This window comes from Saccopteryx bilineata, chromosome 2 (genome assembly GCF_036850765.1).
Source record: "Saccopteryx bilineata isolate mSacBil1 chromosome 2, mSacBil1_pri_phased_curated, whole genome shotgun sequence".
Taxonomy (NCBI): domain Eukaryota; kingdom Metazoa; phylum Chordata; class Mammalia; order Chiroptera; family Emballonuridae; genus Saccopteryx; species Saccopteryx bilineata.
The window spans coordinates 65,521,576-65,543,184 of record NC_089491.1 but is presented as its reverse complement, the minus strand read 5'-3'; the positions used below and the strand labels follow the sequence as shown (position 1 = coordinate 65,543,184).

At 36.6% G+C, this 21,609-nt stretch overlaps 1 protein-coding gene and 1 pseudogene across 4 annotated transcripts in view; one reads left to right on the top strand and one right to left on the bottom strand.

Moving 5' to 3' along the window:
- JAK2 (Janus kinase 2) overlaps window positions 1-21,609 on the bottom strand; it is a 137,593-nt gene that overhangs the window by 4,154 nt on the left and 111,830 nt on the right. For all 4 annotated transcript variants that reach the window (XM_066257197.1, XM_066257196.1, XM_066257198.1 and 1 more), the window contains 7 exons: window positions 21,435-21,573; window positions 14,516-14,667; window positions 14,213-14,363; window positions 13,363-13,499; window positions 10,283-10,472; window positions 9,171-9,295; window positions 8,832-9,004 (listed from right to left, as the gene is read on the bottom strand). In XM_066257197.1, coding sequence (XP_066113294.1) covers window positions 8,832-9,004; window positions 9,171-9,295; window positions 10,283-10,472; window positions 13,363-13,499; window positions 14,213-14,363; window positions 14,516-14,667; window positions 21,435-21,573 — 1,067 coding nt within the window. The remainder of the gene's footprint in view (window positions 1-8,831; window positions 9,005-9,170; window positions 9,296-10,282; window positions 10,473-13,362; window positions 13,500-14,212; window positions 14,364-14,515; window positions 14,668-21,434; window positions 21,574-21,609) is intronic.
- On the top strand, window positions 178-5,092 carry LOC136323687 (E2F-associated phosphoprotein pseudogene; annotated as a pseudogene).

Here is a 21,609-nt window from a genome sequence, read left to right as displayed (position 1 = left end):
AAAAAGGCAAGGTGTACCGGAAAGAATTAACATAGCAGGCTTGAAACTGCCATCAAGAAGGCCTGCTTGCAATGTTGACACTTGCCTGGTACCTGGAACTTAGATTTCACAAGGGTTTCCATAATTTCCTAAATGATAAGAGTGGCTCACTGTGCCTAAAATATTTCTGCAAACAATATGGTTTGTGCTGAACACTTGCTTTCCTTCTTGGAGTCTGGAATTCTGGTATGTGTTGAGCGGAGAGTGACTACATGTCCAGTTCCAGTGAAAACTTTGGGCACTAAGTCTCTAAGGAACTTCTGTGGTAGACAACATTTCACATGTATTGTCACAATTTACTGCTGGGGAAAGTAAGTTTGTCCTAAATCAGTGGTCCCCAACCTTTTTTGGGCCATGGACCGGTTTAATGTCAGAAAATATTTTCACAGACCGGCCTTTAGGGTGGGATGGATAAATGTATCACGTGAACGAGACAAGCGTCAAGAGTGAGTCTTAATTGGATGTAACAGAGGGAATCTGGTCATTTTTAAAAAATAAAACATCATTCAGACTTAAATATAAATAAAACGGAAATAATGGAAGTTATTTATTCTTTCTCTGTGGACTGGTACCAAATGGCCCACGGACCGGTACTGGTCCACGGCCTGGGGGTTGGGGACCACTGTCCTAAATGACTTTACTGGGTGAGAACCCTTGAAAGACTGTGCTTGGTTTCCTCCAGCTTTGCCCCAGACTCCTTTTCCCTTTGCCAATTTTGCTTTGTATCCTTTCCCAGAAAGGAATCCTGGCTACAAATATGACTGACTGACTGTATGCAGAGTGCTATCAATCCTCCTAGTAAATGTCAACCCTGAAGGTGGTTTTGGGAACCTTCAACACACAAAAATAACCTAAAATCCAAAATAAAAAAAATTTTGTCTCTGTAGGAAAAACCTACAGGGTTAACTGCAAAGTACCTTCTAAAAATTGAAAAAATAAGCTGCTCTTTGCAAATTAAGTTTTAAATGAATATACATAAGTATCCTAGAGGAAAAATAAATGGCTTCTAAACAGGAGCAAGACTTGAGGCTATTAACATATAAAAGAAAGAACCTGTTCATTCCAAGGGAGTGATTTTGTGAGGAAGCACAGAAAACAGAAAGTCACAGGGGGAAATGGTGCCACTGTCTACTCAAGTATCAATACTAACCAAGGGATTATTTTGGCTAATAGACTGTAAATATCCTGATTGCATTGCAAAATGTATCTTTATTACAGAGGATGATGACAGAGATCTGCTTAAGACTGATGAGATTAAAATATGAATTATAAAAACCTATCTCTCCTTAAATATTTCCTTCCAAAAATCCTTCTCTGATGTCTCAGTCTCAATGAGCCAATGATACTGAATTTCTATAATACCTGTAGTCCATACCACACAATTAACCATGTAATGCTAAATGTTTTTAAAACACTTTACATATTTAGTTATGATATTTTTAAATGAATGTTAGTTAGCTTCATCCTACAAATGAATCATAATCTCCCTGAAGACAGTGCTATTCCCCCAACCACTGCAAAATATTCTTATCTTTTGGTTTTCATAAAAGGACTCTTTGTAATTCCACCCCAACCCCTGCCCACTTCCAAGGTTGTTTCTCTCTCTCACATCACTTATGTAAAGATAAATACAAATCAAAAAAGAAAAACTGTAATTCTTCCTATTAAAAATGAGAAACAACTCTTTCTCCTCTTTATTTACTTTAGAAAACTTACTGTAAATTCCTTGTCTCTTTCAAAAGTATATAAATCTTTTTAAAAGCTTTTGCTTAAAATCCTCTTGCTAGCTTTATAACATAGGAATGTTTTTCTCAAGACCCTGGGAACCATCTCTTTGGAATGTAATAATCAGGAAGTTAGCACCCCTACCCCCCAGTTTCTGTGGGAGGGTAGGAACCTAACTCAGCAGGTGCCTCCTTCCAAGTTACAAATTATCTCTTGTCAAAAAGATACGAGGAATTTATTTTTCCTTTGGTAAAGTCAGGTAACAAAGATGGTAACTTTACCCAATGAATTTAGGATGAACTATATGTGTCAAACAGTGATGTGAAGTCCTCTCACTTGAGGACTAGTTATTATTTTGACAACATGTCAGTAATGGGTTGAATCTCCTTGGCCATAAAAAAAGAATAAGGTTTCTTTCTCTCTTTGCAGTCTATAAGCAAATTGCTTCTGATGCACATTACTTTCTGGATTGATGCTTATTCAGTAATAAAACTCTTCTAACTTTGTGGTGAGGTTCTGGTTTGGGAGGGAATTTAGTTTTTAATTGCACTTCCCCAACACTTTCCCTTCTTTTCTCCATCATCTAAATCTAGGTTTCCTCAAGGTTCCATTATCCAATCTTTTCCTCGCTCTCAAAAACTTTCCTGTAGGTAGTATCATACACCGATCTACTGAAGTCTCCTAAATTTATAACATCTTTGACCTTTCTTTTGTGCTTTATACTTACTGAACATTCCCATATTAAAAGTTTTATAGGCAAACAGAACTTCATTCGCAGTTTTCCAAAACCTACTGATTATTTTACTTTCTCTGTGCAATAAATTGCATCACAATTTATCTAACTGCCCAAGCTGGAAATTTAAGAATTATTTTGACTAATCTTTCATTCCCTCTATTGGGCCACCAAGTCCCCTTAAAGTATGCCTTAGAAATCTCTCCCATCAGTATTCTATTCCAATTATCACTGTAATGGTCTTAGGTCAGATCCTGTACTAGATCACTAGTTACAGAGGTCTTCAAACCAGATGAAGAGTAACTTCAAGGATAAAGATTTTCCAAGGGGTACTCTATAGCAAGTACAGTATAAGAGTCCTCTGTGAGTCCAAAACCCTGCTTCAACAATTTAAAAAATGTATTTCAGGAGAAGCACTTTTCCCTCAATTCTTCTTAACACTAACCCCTCAGGCATAACGGAATATGCTATTAGCTTAAAACAGATAGCACTTCTGAACACAAAAGCAATATAGATGACAAAGATTCTTTTAAGTGAAACTGTAACTTTTAAAAAGATATGATGGATTAAATCCGATGGATAAAAATTATATCTGATTTCCTTCAGACCAGATTTAGTGTTCATTATTCAAGTTCTTTCAGACCAGATTTAGTGTTTATCATTGATCATTTAAGTTAGTTAAAACCTATATTATCAACTTATATTCTGAAATATTTATACAAAATGTAGTCAACCTCATTATATAAAATTTAATGTTTTTACTTGTTAATATAAAACTATATGTCAAATGACCATCTGATTAGCTTTTAGCAGTATATAGCTTTCTTTTTCATTACTTTGGAAAAATTTGAACATGATAAAAATGATATTATTTCTGATTTTTATTCAAGCTTCTTATTTAATTATTCCCCAAAGTCAAATATCCGAGTTTAATACATACCTCCATAACACATTTACTGAAAGAATATTAGGCCTTTTATGATATACCTCACTTTATAAATTATAATATTAGCTATATCTTACTCTGTACTATTTCTTTTAAGTTAAGCAATGAAAAATTATTTACTTTATTTTCATCACTCAATGATATTAATGATAGTAGATGTACATCAATTTAAGTTTACCTTGAATGCCCTTGTAATTTTTCTTTCCAGATATGCAGGGAGAAATACAGGGCCCAAGGTTTACATAATTTGGAAGCTTTCATTATGACAAAGAATATAAAATTAGGTATGAAATTGAATATTCAAAATTAGAAAAGAACAAATCTTGGAAGAATGACATTCCAGGGAATACGCTTTTGTTAGCTTCATTATAAACGTGCCTCTGCACATGTGTTCTGCAATTTATTACTCTATCTTAGAAATATTTCATTATATTACTAAATTTATTTGAATTGAAACTGAAGTCAGACTTTTCTGTTGGAAATTAAATGTAATTTGTTTATGAGACTGAGCATTGCCAAATGGGTTATATAAAGGATATTCTTCATAAACTGAGTCAATCTTTGAGGCAGCACAAAGATTTGACATATTTAATTAATATATTTAAAACATGATACTAGATGCTATTAAAAATACTATATTTAAATTAACTGTCTGTTTTAACAAGCTTTTCTGAATGTACCATTTTAAACAAGATACCTTAAATGAGAGCCACACCACAATTTCAATTTTTAGTACACTGCTTCTCAAAGATAGAGAAAATGAATGACCAATGATTGGGTAGTAAGTCTACTTTTGAAAATCAAGTGGCCTTAATTCTTTGTTTCTAATAACAATGAAAAAAGAATCAATCAAATCAAATTGCCAGGTAACAGATAAATTTTAATGGAAGGTCACTATATACTTTCTTACTTTGTATATCAGAAGGAAACATAGAAATGATTGATACTGTTATAATAAAACTTCCATTCCTATCTACTTATTTATACAAACTACATAGTTTTCTCAGTGTTTCTATCTACAAAAATGCAAAATAAATAAAGAATTTATGCTGAATCTAGTTCCAGTATAGAAATTATTTTTCCAAGGAAATATGAATTAATCAGAGAGGGAAACTTCCATTTATTTCATTAATAAATATCTTCACAAAGCAGCACAGGTGTTCAAGAAAAAAAAAGAAGAAATAATACAGGATTCCAACAAATGATGAACTATTATATCCTGAAAAAGATAATAGAGATCAGGCCTAGGTTGATGCACGGAGAAGAGGATACATGGTTTTGGAAAACAGAGGCCATGTCAACAACAACTGCTTGCTCCAAATAGTGATGCTGTCTTGAACTGCCCTGTCTGCATGACCACACTCTGTCTTGACTGGAAAAGGCATGAATCATACAAAACTCAGAATAAAGCAATGTTTGTGATGCATTGTTCCGTCAACAAAGAAGAGGTTCTAAGATACAAAGCCCCAGAGAACAGGGAGAAAAGGCAAGGCCACAGAAGATGAGGTCTAACCAGGAAGATGCTGCAGAGCAGGCAGAGGCAGCAGGGGAAACCGATTACCCAGTTCTGTGCAATGAGAGTATTACGTGTCAGTCTGCGACAAGGATGAAGTCTTCACTTTTTCAATGGTTTAGCAAGCCATTCCTAAATACCTAAGTTGGCATTTAATTGCCCAATACTGTCTATAATGCAAATATAGATAGTTATTTTCCCCCTGCCTGTTCTTATCAAGTGACATTCTGAGTGCTTATTTGAGGAAGCAGTGCCTTATTCTTTTTGAAAGAGAATGGTTACCAACTTTCATCTCTCTCCCTTAAAAAAAAAATTTCTCCCAGCTCTGTTAGGACCGATAATTCATTCCCTTTCTGATGGACTTGGAAAACGTGGGGCTTTTTATTTATTAAAGCTCCTTAGAATTAAAATGTTCTGGAGTTACAAATAAAAAATTAAAAAAAAAAGGAAATGTCTTCAGCCTGACCACTAGGCAGTGGCATAGTGGATAGAGCATCAGATTGGTATGTGGAGGACCCAGGTTTGAAACCCAGATGTCGCCATCTTGAGCGCGGGCTCACCAACTTGAGTGTGGGGTCACTGGCTTGAGCAAGGGGTCACTTGCTCTGCTGTAGCCCCGGGTCAAGGTACATATGAGAAAGCAATCAATGAAGAACTAAGGTGCTGCAACAAAGAATCGATGCTTCTCATCTCTCTTCTTGACTGTCCCTATCTGTCCCCCTCTCTGACTCTCTCTCTGTAAAAAAAAAAAAAAGTCTTCAATAAAATTCTTTAAATTATCCAAATTTGTAATTTATTTACATTGTTTTGGAAAGCTGTATCCTGATAACTTCAATAATAACTCAACCCAGAAGAAAAATGTAAATACCTATGAGTTTTGCAGTCAAAGGAAATTTAAAAACTAATTTCAATTTATATGCATATTTTGGTTACAAAAGAGACAGGTGCTCAAAAGATTTTCCAAATACAAAATATAATACATTATGCAAAACTTGGGATGAGTTGAAAGTGGAAATATAATTTTAAAGAGAAAAGGAAACGATGTTAAATTTCTATCCAAAAAAAAATGTCTGTTCTTATATTTTAAGTGGGTGACAATAGGTATCAAATTGTTATTTACATAGATTTTATTGGATACAGCTAAAAGATTGCTATACATGTTATTTAAATGTCAATATTTATAATACTTTAGAAATACATTATTTACACTATTAAACTTACAAATAACTATTTTTTGTTTTAGGTGAGAGGAGGGGAGATAAGTGAGGCAGACTCCTGCATGCGCCATGACTGGGATCCACCCAGCAACCGCCATCTGGGGCCGATTCTAAAATCAACTGAGCTATCCTCAGTGCCTGGGCCAAAGCTTGAACCAATTGAGCCACTGCTGCAAAAGGGGACAACAGAGAGAAGGGGGAGAGGGAGAAAAAGAGAAGCAGATGGTCGCTTCTCATGTGTACTGCGACCAGGAATCTAACCCGAGACGTCCATACGCTGGGCCGACGATCCACATTCACTGAGCCACTGGCCAGGGCCATGAATAACTATTTATATTTAGCTATCAATTTTAAAATATGTGAGACAATATATTTCTTCATAACCCTTTCAGTGGATATTTATATACAGAGCATTTAAAAACCAATCTCCTAGAATCCAGCAAAAGTTGCCTAACTTGCCTCTCCCTGCAGTTAGCCTCTCCTCAATACAATGTACCTTTTATACCAGTTGTTCTCAAATCATTAGGTCAAAGGCCCTTCATACACTCTTAAAAATTATTGAAATCCTCAAAAGCTTTTTTTTATGAGGGTTATTTCTATTAATATTTACCATATTAGATATTAAAACTAAGGAAATGTTAGAGTATTTATTAATTCTTCAAAAATATCAATAAACCCAGTACATATTAACAAATAATGTTTATGAAAAAATAACTATTTTCAAACCAGAATAATTTTGTGGTAAGAGTGGCATTGCTTTGATTTTTTTTTTTTAAGTTTCTTTAATGTTTGGGTTAACAGAGACTATACAACTATAGCCTATGGAAAATTCCACTATCTATTTATAAAAAAATGAGAATGAAAAAGGCAAGTAACATCTTAGTAGTAGTATGAAAATAACTTTTGATAACAGAGACTTGCTAAGAGGGTACCAGAGATCCCCATACTTTGAGAACTGCTGTTTCCCACCAAAAGCAGAGGTAAAGAACAAAAAAAACAAAGTAGATTCATATTCCCCTGGATAAAGCCTCTAATCTCTCACCTACATGCTGCTACTAATAAAGTCTGAACTCATTAACATGGTGCACAGGGCTCAATACCATTGTACCCCTAACTACCCCTGTTTGTTTTGTAATTTATGCCCTTCAGCTGCAAGCCCCTGATCCTCTTGTTCCTGTTGTCCTCCTTATGGAATGCCCTTCTTCTGCTCTACCAAGTAAACTTTCATTTATTTATATTTTTTAAGAAAGCGAGAGAGAGAGAGAGAGAGAGAGAGAGAGAGAGAAAGGGACAGACAGGAAGGGAGAGAGATGAGAAGCATCAATTCTTCGTTGCAGTTCCTTAGTTGTTCACTGATTGCTTTCTCATATGTGTCTTGACCGGGGTGCTATAGCAGAGTGAGTGACCCCTTACTCAAGCCAGAGACCTTTGGGCTCAAGCCAGCAACCACGGGGTTATGTTTATGATCCCACTCTCAAGACGGCGACCCCACACTCAAGCTGGTGAGTCCACACTCAAGCCAAATGAACCCGAGCATAAGCCAGGGACCTCGGGGTTTTGAACCTGGGTCCTCAGCATCCCAGGCTGATGCTCTTTCTACTCAGCCACCACATAGTCAGGCTATCCAGTAAAATTTTTCTTTTTTTGTATTTTTCCAAAGCCAGAAACGGGGAGGCAGTCAGACAGACTCCTGCATGCACCCAACCGGGATCCACCCAGCACACCCACCAGGGGGCGATGCTCTGCCCATCCGGGGCATCGCTCTGTTGCGACCAGAGCCACTCTAGCGCCTGAGGCAGAGGCCACAGAGCCATCCTCAGTGCCCGGGCCAACTTTGCTCCAATGGAGCCTTGGCTGTGGGAGGGGAAGAGAGAGACAGAGATGAAGGAGAGGGGGAGGGGTGGAGAAGTAGATGGGCGCTTCTCCTGTGTGCCCTGGCCGGAAATCGAACCCGGGACTCCCACACACCAGGCCGACGCTCTACCACTGAGCAAACTGGCCAGGGCCTATCCAGTAAACTTTTAAATAAAACACTTACCTATTACTTTATTTCTTTTCTTTTTATTAAAGTATAGATGACATATATAGTAAATATCATATAAGCTTCAGGTGTACAACATAGTTATTCAACATTTACATACCTTGCAAAATGATCACTGTGATAAATCTAGTAACCATTTGTCACCATACAAAGTTATATGATACTACTGACTATATTCCTTATACTGTACATTACATTCCTGTGATTTATTTTATACTGGAAGTCTGTATTACTTATTTCCTTTCACTTTTTCACTCATCTCCCCAGGGACCCCCAACACCTCAAGGTATCATGTTTAGTGAAATAAGTCAGACAGAAAAGGACTAATACCCTATGATTTCACTTGATGTTATATATGAAATCTAAAAAACCCTGACCTTAACCAAGCTATTTACCCTATCTACGATTCCATTCCCCCATGCTTAAATTGAGATAATGATACATATTCTCCAAGAGTTATTATGAGGATTAAGTGAAATAATCCATGAAATGCATTTAAGTATATGATAAATTTTTGCTATTATAAACATATAAATAACAAACTATTAATAATAGTAAAAATAAAGTTTGAAGTTTGCACTGTAAAATTTCATTTTACTGTACTAAAATGCACTCACCAGAATATCGGACTTTCACCAGGTTCTTTTACTTTGTAGTATTCCTTGTCTTGTGGTAAGACTTTGGTTAACCCAAAATCTCCAATTTTAACTCTGTTTTCATTCTCCACTAATATATTCCTTGTTGCCAGATCCCTGTGGATATACCTTTTTGTACCAAGATACTCCATACCCTATGGATAAAATAACATTTTTCTTTCAGCTGGTTTTGAAAACATAAACAATTTAAATGGCCTTGCCTATATATACTCCCTTAATTATCTAAGAAAAACTAGAGAATTTCTTAATTACTTCAACATACTCTTTTCACCTATAACAAATAGCCAGAATATTAGGTACCTTGCATATTTGCGATGTATATTGCAGAAGTTTTTTATGATCTATCCGTTCTTTATGCTTTTGGAGATAGTCTCGTAAACTTCCATATGGTAAATATTCCATAATTAATCTTAGATTACGCCGGCCTTTTAAAATACAAATGGGAAAATAATGTTTTACTTTGCCATATTTTATTAATGAAATACTAAAAAAAATACATAAATGACTTTAAAGTATTAGAAATATGTGTCTAAAATGACAAAATTTGACTATAAATTAAAGGTGGCATAGTAAAAAAAAGCATTTGAATCAAATAATTTTAAAAAGAAGCTTTAAAATAGCTGTTTTACTCTTCTGTAACTCTATGTAAACCAAAATAAACTGTTCAGAAAAGTTCCTTTCTCTTCATTTGTACTGAAAAAAAGCATCTAATTTAAAAAATATTTTTAAAGAAAACCTGAGCAAAGACCATTTCTTTCTTTAAAAACGATGTTCACTTGCCCTGGCTGGTTGGCTCAGTGCTAGAGCGTCGGCCTGGCTTTCAGGAGTCCCGGGTTCGATTCCTGGCCAGGGCACACAGGAGAAGTGCCCATCTGCTTCTCCACCCCTCCCCCTCTCCTTCCTCTTGTCTCTCTTTTCCCCTCCCACAGCCAAGGCTCCTTTGGAGCAAAGTTGGCCCAGGCACTGGGGATGGCTCTATGGCCTCTTCTGCCTCAGGTGCTAGAATGGCTCTGGTTGCAACAGAGCAACGCCCCAGATGGGCAGAGCATCGCCCCCTGGTGGGCATGCCGGGTGGATCCTGATCGGGTGCATGTGGGAGTCTGTCTGACTGCCTCCCCGTTTCCAACTTCAGAAAAATACAAAAAAAATCAAAAAACTGTTTAAAAAAAAAAAACAATGTTCACTTAACAAACTTAAGAGTGATAACCACCACTCTCAGTGAAGAGAATGATTAAGCATCTAGCAAAAGACTTCCTGTCGTTATAGTCCACCATCACCAAGCACAATCTCTAGTCTTCTCTTTCCACACTGGTATAAGTCCAGATCTTGAGACAGTACATGTTTCCATTACCCAGGATGCCAACTGCATATCTCAAGTTCAAAATAGGTATAGGTTTCAATGCACAACATACCAGCACTGTAGCACACTCCCTTGTACTTTACGATGTTGTCATGCTGCAGGGATTTAAGGATTTCAATTTCCCTTTCAAAGTCTCTGAGGTGCTCTTCAGTACTGTGCTGGAGCTTTTTCACAGCCACCACCTCCCCAGTGTTGTCTTGTAAAGGGTCATACCGGCACATCTCTACACTGCCAAAATTACCCTAAACAGCACAGCACAGCACAGCACATTAAGATAGAAATCTCAAGTTTTCTATACAAATATTAACAAGTTCTTATTACATAAACAATTCAACAGCTAGAATTAACACACATCCCTAAGCTTACATTAGGCACCTTTCAGAACAAAAAAGGAAACAGTATTTCAACAGATGGGTAATAAATCTATATATTTAATTTCCTCAAAAGAAATTATAAGATCAAATATAAACAACTTCAAAAAAAGTATTTAAACACAAATCATGAACATTAATTAAGACCACCCCAGGAACATGCCAGGGAATTCCTAAATTTCTATCACTAACTTCCAGGAAGAACTTTGCTTCTACACAATATATCCTCTGATATCACTGCCAATGAACTGGATGGAGTAAGGGTCTATTATGGACTGAATGTGAATGTCCCCCCCAAAATTCATATGATAAAGCTCTAACCTCCAATATAAGTGTATTTGGGGAAAGGGTCTTTGAGGAGACATTAAAAGATAAATGAGGTCTTAAGGGTGAGTGTCAATTTGCGATAGGGCTGGTGACTTTGTAAGAAGAGAAAGAGGCCGTGGCCGGTGGCTCAGTGGATACAGCATAAGCTCAGTGTATGGACATCCCGGGTTAAATTCCCGGTCAGGGCACACAAAAGAAGCAACCATCTGCTTCTCTCCCCCTCCTTCTCCCCTCCCTCCTCTCCTCCCACAGCCAGTGGTGCACTCAATTGGTTTGAGCTTCGGTCTCAGGCTCTGAGGATAGCTGGGCTGGTCCAAGCCTCAGCCTTAGGCACTAAAAATAGCTCGGTTGTTTTGAGCATCAGCCCAAGACAGGATGCCAGGTTGATCCTGGTCATGGTACATGCAGGAGTCTGTCTGTCTCACTATCTCCCCTTCTCTCACTTAAAAAAAAAAAAAAAAAAAGGAAAAGAAACCAGAATTTTCTGTTATCTAAAGATATAGCAAGAACGTGGCCTTATGAGGATGGAAAAAAAAGCCTTCACCAGCAGCCAAACCCTGCCAGAACCTTAATTTCAGACTTTCTAGCCACCAGAAATATGAGAAATAGGTATCTGATGTTTAAGTAACCAAGCCTATGTTATTTTGTTATGGCAACCTGAGCAGAGTAACATGAAGTCTGATTTATTTGCCCAAAAAAGTAAATTTTTATGGGGATGTTTCTTTTTTTTTTAAGGTGAACTCTTAAAGAAATCTGTTTTCTTTTTATTTAAGAATTATTATCTACATAGAGTTGATAAATTGAGATATAACATTTAAAATTAAGTTTCGGCATTAATCAAATTAGTATATTTTGGATATTACTGCATTTTAAAAAAATATAACAACATAGTTCTTGAGTTACAAGATTCTAAGTGACAATATTTTCAGTTAAATATTTGAAGTCAATTAAAAAATTAGACCAGCCTGACCAGGCGGTGGCGCAGTGGATAGAGCATTGGACTGGGATGCAGAGGACCCAGGTTCGAGACCCTGAGGTCGCCAGCTTGAGCGTGGGTTCACCTGGTTTGAGAAAAGCTCACCAGCTTGGACCCAAGGTCGCTGGCTCAAGCAAGGAGTTACTCGGTCTGCTGTAGCCCCATGTTCAAGGCACATATGAGAAAGCAATCAAAGAATAACTAAGGTGCCGCAATGAAAAATTAATGATTAATGCTTCTCAACTCTCTCCGTTCCTGTCTGTCCCTGTCTATCCCTCTCTCTGACTCTCTCTCTCTCTCTGTCCCTGTAAAAAAAAAAAAATTAGACCACATATAAGCTCAAAGTTAAAACTCTAATTACATAGGCCACTCAGCAAGTGATGAGCTGTCACTCCTGAGAGTAGGTTATAAAAAGACCATGGCTTCCACCTTGGGTGTTCATTCTCAGCTGCTATGTCAACAGCCACATGAGTGCGCTTGAAAGTAGATCTTCCCCTAGTCATGACTTCAGATGAGACTGCAAGATCTGGTTGACACCCACTAAATTGCTCCCAGAATCCTGACTTTCCTAAACTAGGTTAGAATAAATGTTTGTTGTTTTCAGCTGTTAAAGTTTAGGGTAATTTGTTATACAACAATAGATAACTAATACACCCAAAGACCTAGACTTTTTTTTTTTTTTTGCCTCTGCTACATTCCCTTGAAACATTCTTAAGAATATATTTCAAACAAGGAACAACAGCAAAATATTAATATAGCTATGCCAACATTCAATATACTGTAACTCCCAATGTTTAACTCTGATAAAGATGAATCAGAACATTTAGCTTACATACAAGGCCTAAGTGAGGCCATCATAATGTGTCCATAAATGTGTCCAAACCAAAATCTAATTCATAAGGTCACATGGTTCAGAACCCTATGCTAACAAACTTAGGGAAAGAAAGAGCTTACCACTATGACTGAACCTGCTAAGAACTGAGCCTTTCTTTGTCTTACTTAAAATATATAAGCTAACCATGACTCTATGGCCTTTTAGCAGACAGAAACTGTCTGCTAGTAAACAAGTCTAGTCAACATCCAGACTCTGAACAGACTATTTCTCCCTAAGGTGACTAAAAAAGGAAGTAAGTTAATTTAATTTTTCCTTTTGCTATTTCATAAATATAGTGCTTTCTTCCAACAGAGTCCCATGGTCAAAACAATTGGGGAAATACTGCCTAATTTATCATCCTCTTGAAGATGTTCAATGTATATTACATGTTAAAGGTTCTAAGAAGTTCTTAAAGACAGCTAGCTGTTTATTTAAATACAGCACTTCTCCAACATCTGACAAAGGTAAACCTTTTTTTCTACAAAGTCATTAAAGTTTTGTGAAATGTGAACTTTAAAGAATCTCTAAAGCTATTTCTCCCCAAATATGTTCTGTGATTATTTAAAACACTTCTACTATCTTACCTTCCCAAGTTGCTGCAGAAATTTCAAGTGTCTCTCTTCAAACTGAGTAGGGTCTCGGTCTTCAAAAGCACCAGAAAACCCTAGGGCACCTATCCTTATATTTGGTAACATGTCATTCTCTGTTAATAGTTCATAATCTGCAGAAATAAAGAATATTACCACCATAAGCTGGCAAATACATCCCCTGAGTTAAATCGATATTTATTCAAGCTGACTGAAATAATTAGAATGAGTTAGAAGTACTAAATACAAATTAATACAGGTTAAGTCTAATAGTTTAGATTATACTCATGAGAACCTTTAATTATTACCCATAATTTGACAGGCTTTCAAGAGAGATTTTTGCAAAGGGTAAGTAATTACTTCACAAAATAGGTAGTTTTAATATTATAAAGTGAGAATATATCCTGATTTTTGCTGTGAAATTAGCAAGTAGTATCAGAACAGGAAATACCTGTGGATCAGACACATGCATATTTAACTACATATTTTAAAAGAGGAAAAACAAAAACAAATCTACTTCATGTTTAGAAAATCAATTATAAAATGTTAAAAAATAGTTAAAAAAAATTTTAAACATTCAAATAAGGCAAACTGCTGTAATATACTACTCATTAAGTGGCAGACTAAAACTGGAAAATTGAAGGAGAAAAGGCCTTTAAAGACAGCTCAATCAAGGAGTCTAGAATACATATAAAACAGGAAAAGTCATAACCATAAGAAATTAAGAAGTCCTAAAAGACATCAAAGGACTATTGTAAGGGATTACAAAATTAGTAAAGATTTATTAAATACAACAAAAATAGAGAGATAGCTGGAAAATCAGTAAGATTACTCCATCAATACATACCTGGAGTAAATAAACTATTAAGATCTCGTATGATAGCTCTGAAAGAAGGTCTGAAATCTGGTTCATAATCCATACAATTATTAATAAGATTTGCTAATTCTGTCCACTTTGGTGCAGGAAGCTGGTGTCTATCTTCATAAAACTGTAGCTTCTATAATTAAAAAACCACATATTGAAAATAAATTGCATAACACCTTATCAAACTTCTTTTTAACATTAGATGGGCTAAAAAGTAAAAAACCATGTGACAGAAACACCAAGGATCACAGAGTTGATCCAACTCCACAGTCTATATAAACTTACTCTTTGAGAATCCAAAGCACTCAGAGGCTTATCTCCACCACTGCAGATTTCCCACAAAGTGGTACCAAAACTCCATTTGTCTGTTGCCAAGCTTAAATTCTTAGGATTTTCAATGCATTCAGGTGGTACCCATGGTATTCTCTCCTGAAGAACTTTTAAAAGATAGGAACATAATATAGTTAAATAATTCTCACAAAAGACAAATAAGTCTTTTATATGCAAATAATTATCACACTGATTTGAATAACTAATTCATTATCTCAGCTTTAACAATGACAACACTGAGATCTTAAAGGCTGAATAATTTGCCTAAAGTCACATAATTTGTCAGTAGTCCTAAGAGAATTAGAATCATGTACAACAAATCCAGGATCCATTAAATCAGCAATTATCAACTGGTGTGACATGAGAATTTTTAAAACATGCAATATCTGACTATTTAGTCAGGGTCACTGACCTCTTTTCCTTTAGATTGTCAAATAAAAAATCTGACAACAGCCAACACAACAATGGCTATCCAGTGCAAATGCATCAATATTATATCTATTGTTTTAATCAGATCAGCAAAAAAATATATTTTTTGGTATGCAGCAGAATTTAAGTACAGTGGTACCTTGAGATATGAGCAGACCAACATAACTTTTTTTTTTTTTTTTTTTAAAGATACAAGCTGCGACTCGGTCGATATTGAGATCCAAACAAAATTCCAAGATACAAGTCGTGATTCGGGAAGCTGCCACTAGTTGGCGCTTTGGCGCACAGGTCCAGTATCAGCAGCACAACATCAGCATCTGATTGTTTCTCATGTGTTACCCACAGAATCAAGTTGAATCTCATGCACTGTACTGGTTATTGCATCATTTTTGCCTTTTTTACTAACTTTTTTTATGTGCCATCATGGGGCCGAAGAAAGTAAGTGTAACAGACAGTGGTGAGAAGAAGAGAATAATTCGATAAAAGTAAAGCAAGGAATAACAGAAAAACATGAGCGTGGTGTACGAGTGATTGAACTGGCAAGGCTGTACGACTGCAATACATCTACAATTTATACCATCCTTAAACAAAAGGATGCCATCAAAAGCACAATCCGGTGAAAGGAACTACAATTCTGTCCCAATTAAGGACAAATATCCATGAAGAAATGGAGAAGCTTCTGCTGGTGTAGGTGAAAGAGAAAGACCTGGCAGGAGATACAGTGACGGCAACTGTAATATACAAAAAGGCACGTATTATTTACTGAGACCTGAAGAAGAACCATCAATCTCAAAAGAGGCAGCAGAAGATACATTTAAGGCAAGTCACGGCTGGTTTGAAAATTTCAAGAAGAGATCTGGCATCCTCTCGGTGGTGAGGCATGGTGAAGCTGCGAGTGCTGACGTTAAGGTAGCTCAGGAGTACATCACATGTTTTGCTGCACTTATCGCAAAGGAAGCCTCATCCCCCAACAAGTGTTCAACTGTGATGAAACAGGATTGTTTTGGAAAAAAATGCCCCAGAGGACTTTCATCACCGCAGAGGAGAAGAAGCTGCCAGGGCATAAATCCATGAAGGACCGTCTGACCCTTGCATTGTGTACAAATGCTAGCAGTGACTGTAAAGTAAAGCCACTGCTAGTGTATCATTCCAAAAATCCTCAAGCCTTTAAGACTCACAAGATTCTTAAAAAAAAATCTGCAGGTTATGTGATGCGCTAATGCTAGGGCATGAGTTACATGGCATTTTATTGAATGGGTAAATCTCGTCTTTGGTCCTGCAGTGAAAAAATATCTTCAAGAAAATATACTCCCGATGAAAGCATTATTAATCTTTGATAATGCTCCAGCCCATCCACCTGGTCTTGAAGATGACATTCTCGATGAGTTCAAATTCGTGAAAGTCCTCTACCTCCCACACAACACGACTTCAATCTTGCAACCTGTGGATCAGCAGGTCGTTTCCAACTTGAAAAAGCTTTACACGAAGCACTTGTTTCGCCGCTGCTTTGAGGTGACTGAGAATACCATTCTAACCCTTTGAGAATTTTGGAAAGATCACTACAACATCGTGGTATGTTTACGCATTATTGACTTGGCATGGCAAGAGCTTACAAAAAGAACCTTGAACTCGGCATGGAAAAAGTTATGACCTGATGTTGTTGCAGATAGGGACTTGGAAGGATTTGAACCAGAGACCAAGACTGAGGCAGAAGCGTTGGAGGATATTGTGTCCCTCGGAAAGTCGATGGGTCTGGAGGTAGATGAGGGTGATGTAGATGAGCTCGTCGAGGAACATGAGGAGAAACTCTCAACTGAGGAGTTGAAGGAGCTACAGATGATGCAACACATGGAGCTTCTGCAAGAGATTAGTAGTTAGGAGGAGGTAGAGTCGGAGGAAGTGATTTCTATAAGTGAAATTAAAGACATGCTGGCAATGTAGTAGAAGCTTTCAAGTTTCATTGAAAAGAAACACCCAGAAAAGTTTCCACTGGTCATGCTTCAGCACTTTTTAATGACACTTGTTTGTCACATTTCCATACCATTTTAAAAGGCAGGCAAAAGCAAACCTCTTTGGATAGATTTTTATTCAAAAGTCCTGCAAGTGAACGTGCAGAAAGTGCAGCCAAAAAAGCAAGAACAGGTGATGATTAAATGAAAAATATGTAATGTTAAGCTTAGGTTAAGTTTAAAGTTAAGAAAGTGCATTTTTTTTTTACAATTAAGTTTATGTGGTTTCATTTTAAGTAAAGGAAGTGCAATTTTAGTTTTGTTTAAAGAAAATGCAGTTTTAGTTTACATTTAGTGTTAAGAAAGTGCAGTTTTAGTTTACGTGTCTACAGTGCCTGCAACCCTACCTCCCTCCCTCCTCCTCTGCCATTCACCTGCGTTAGCCGCACTCTTCTGTCTCCAAGGTAAAAATACAGTACTAAATAACACTTTTTTCTTTTATTTCATATATTTTGTTATGCATTGGTAAAATACATGTGTTATTTTTTAATTAAAAACATGTCTTTTTTCATCATTTAGGATGGTTTGGGGATATTTCACAAGGCTGGAACGAATTAAATCTATTTCAGTTATTTTAAATGAGAGAAATTTGTTTGATATACGAGTTGATGACTTATGAGCTCGGTTACAGAACGAATTAAACTCATATCTCAAGGTACCACTGTAATTAGTTCATGTGTGTCATCAGGTGAAAAGGTGGAAAATCACTGCATTAAAATCATAGTTTTCTCTACTCCTTACTATTAATTCTGCATTCAAAATGTTTTTTCATAAATTTGTCCTAAAATTACCTCTTGATATTTTTTGTATTTCTCTACAATGTGTAAGTATATAGTAAAGGTACAGTTAGCATCATTCTAAACTGTTTTAATAATTCAATAATAGTGGTAATTCTAATTTGAGGATGACATTGGATCATTTACAACAACATGGATGGATCTTGATAACATTATACGGAGTGAAATAAGTAAATCAGAAAAAATTAAGAACTACATGATTCCATACATAGGTGGGACATAAAAATGAGACTAAGAGACATGGACAAGAGTGTGGTGGTTACGGGGCAGGGGTGGGGGGGAGAGGGAGGGAGAGGGGGGAGGGGAGGGGCACAAAGAAAACCAGATAAAAGGTGATGGAAGACAATTTGACTTTGGGTGATGGGTATGCAACATAATTAAATGTCAAAATAACCTGGAGATGTTTTCTCTGAACATATGTAACCTGATTTATTAATGTCACCCCATTAAAATTAATTTAAAAAAACCAAAAAACAAAAACTCCCACCAGAACTGAACCTCTAAAAAACAGTGAATCCTCTATGGAAAAGCCACTGTGAAAGGCTAAATTCAAATGCCATATGACCTTTACTCTCTAAGGCCTTTCAGGAGAAATTTCAATCATATTTGATTATTGAATACCATTTATTGTATATTCTCAAAGCTTTACATTACAGTGTGCTGGACTTTTCTGGAACCAAGAAAAAAAAAAACCTTTTGATTTTTTTCAGATTTGAAATAAGACATAGAATAGAAAAATAAAAAAAAATAAAAAATAAAAATAAGGAAAAACAGGCAATTATACCAAGATATTCTATATACAAAATAAATACATGTAGGTTCTGCTCAGATCACAAAATTTCCCAAGTAAAATTTCTGTGGTCTTTGACCCTGTCAAAAAAAAAATTGCATTCAAGAAAAGAGGAAGCATTTTAACTTCACCTTCTTGTAGTCTGTCATAGATAGATGATAGACAGATAAAAATGAAGACTAATTGGTTAAATCTTTGGATATATTAGTACATGATGCTTTCTCCTTTACTATATGAATATATTTTCTCTTTCTTCATTTCCTATTCTGAAGGATAAAATTTCACTAAATACCAGATTTAAGATTCTATAACATTTTCTGCCTTATAATCTGTCTTCGCTGCCAGATAAGCCACCAAGTTTAATGTCTATGGTCTCAAACAGGATACCATTCATTAATGCACAAAAAAATGGGTTGATTTTGACTTTAAATATTCAAAGCACTTCCTAGTATTTAGAGGAAGGTAGTAGATGACAAAGGAAGGACACATTAATTCCAAAGACACTGAGGTAAAACTGGCTAAGTTCTCCAAAGAGTCAATTTAGATACAGTGCACAAACATCAAAATAAACTACAATTCAATTAATATAACATGTAAACAAAGAACAAACTATCTAGAAATACATATAAGTGAATATTTGACCTGTGGGTAAGAAAGAACTTTCAAGGGATAAAATAGAAGAAATTATAAAGAAAATTATCAACAAACTTTCATATTTAAACAATCTTAATGTTAAAAAAAATAAAAGGTAAGTTAGATTTGTAAAGAATTTGACACAAAATAAGAAAGGTAATATTATTCCATGAAGAATACACAAGGACCAATAAAAAGTTCACTAAAACCTGCAGAGAAAAGAAACAGGGCAGTAAAGGACAAACACAAATACACAATAAATTTATGAAAAACTCTTCAGTGTTATGAATAATCACAGAACAGCAAAGCAAAACAATGCAATGTGATTTTCACCTATTACATTAAGAGTTCTCCAATACTCTAAAGCCCTCTGAGGTCAACTGAATACCACACTTTTTCAGAGAGATCCCTGATGACTTCTACTGAGTGCCTTAAAAATGTTCCCATCCCTTAATTCAGTAATTACACTGTATGTATCTATTCTAAGAAAAAATTTAGAAATACAGCCAAGACTTTTACATATTATCATAGTCTCTAAAAAAACAAAATGTAAATAAATGAATAAAATCTGACCTTCCATACATAATTAGGGAATAAAACTGTTTAAAAAAGAAGATGCCAGCCTGATCTGATGGTAGGTAGCACAGTGGATAGAGAGTTGGACCTGGACACAGAGGACCCAGATTTGAAACCCCAAGGTTGCTGCCTTGAGTGCAGACGCTGACTTGAGCATGGGATCATAGACATGACCCCATGGTTGCTGGCTCAAGCCCAAAGGTCACTGGCTTAAGGTCACTGGCTTGAGCAAGGGGTCACTCACTCTGCTGTAGCTCGCCCCACCACCATGTCAAGGCACATATGAGAAAGCAATCAATGAACAACAAAGGAGCTGCAACAAAGAATTGATGCTTCTCACCTGACCGGGCGGTGGCGCAGTGGATAGAGCATTGGACTGGGATGCGAAGGACCCAGGTTTGAGACCCTGAGGTCGCCAGCTTGAGCGCAGGCTCATCTGGTTTGAGCAAAAGCTCACCAGCTTGGACTCAAGGTTGCTGGCTCAAGCAAGGGGTTACTCGGTTAGCTGTAGCCCCATGGTCAAGGCACATATGAGAAAGCAATCAATGAACAACTAAGGCGTCACAAAGAAAAACTAATGATTGATGCTTCTCATTTCTCTCCGTTCCTGTCTGTCTGTCCCTATCTATCCCTCTCTCTGACTCTCTCTCTGTCACTGTAAAAAAAAAAAGTTGATGCTTCTCATCTCTTTCCTGTCTGTTCCTATCTGTCCCTTTCTCTGTCTCTGTTATACATACACACACACAAATAAAAATAAAAAAGTTGCCTACTAAAAAAGGCTCCTGGTGGCTAACTGGGCTCAAATTTTAAAAAGCAAACAAACAAAAAAACCCCCAAAACACAAACAGAGCCTTGCAGCCGTTTCTACACAGGGTCCTCTGCCTGCCATCATCAGAACCAGCCCTTACAAAAGTGTTCCTAGAATCCTATTTCAACTAGTAGGACTAAGGCTTTCCCATCTACTTGGAGCTACAACACAGCTTTAACCAACCAGAGTGGCTCTATTCTGACCAATCAAGACAGTGCCTTTGGGATCAATCAAACTGTGAGTATTTGGAGTTTTCATTTGCATGAGGACAAACAAATCAGGGACCAGGGGTGGGGACATCTGTCTATATAACCTAGCTCCCCTCTGGCTCGGGAAGCAGTTTCCCTTTCTAACAAAGACTGAAAACTGAGCTTCCCTGGCTTCTCACCAGAGGAGACCAGCACAGGCACACTGGAGCAGATCAGCACAGAGCAGAGTAGACCAGCAAGAAGAGCAGAGTGTCTAGCCAGAGAAGGGCCAGGCCCCAAAGCTGCCTCATAGCAGTGCTGTCTTCACAGCCATGCTGTACCACAACTGAGCTGTTTTGCACTGAATAGTTTCCATTTTCACCACACCCCAATTTGGAGATCTCTGTTGGCATTAAATTAGTACCAATAACCATCCGATGACAGTCCCTAATAACATGACTATAAGGATAAATGGACAGAGACTAGGATGTAACTTTCATTTAATTTAGATTGCTAAAAATGGTTGATAAATTTAATGTTGATCAAGAATATGTCAATAAAATGGTTTAAGAAAAATTAACATTTTTTATGCAACCCTCCAAGTAAATCTTAATAAAGTTAAATATGACCCCTGCAGAACTTACTGTCCTTTGGCAAAACTGTAATACTAATGCCAGGATCGCTAAGTTTGATGAAAGGAGGATTTCCTGTCTTCCTGTCTTCTTCTCTGATAAGTAGAATATTTTTGGCACACACATTCCCATGAATAAGGGATTTTTCTTCCTATTAAAATAAAATGCACATACATTCAAATATCAA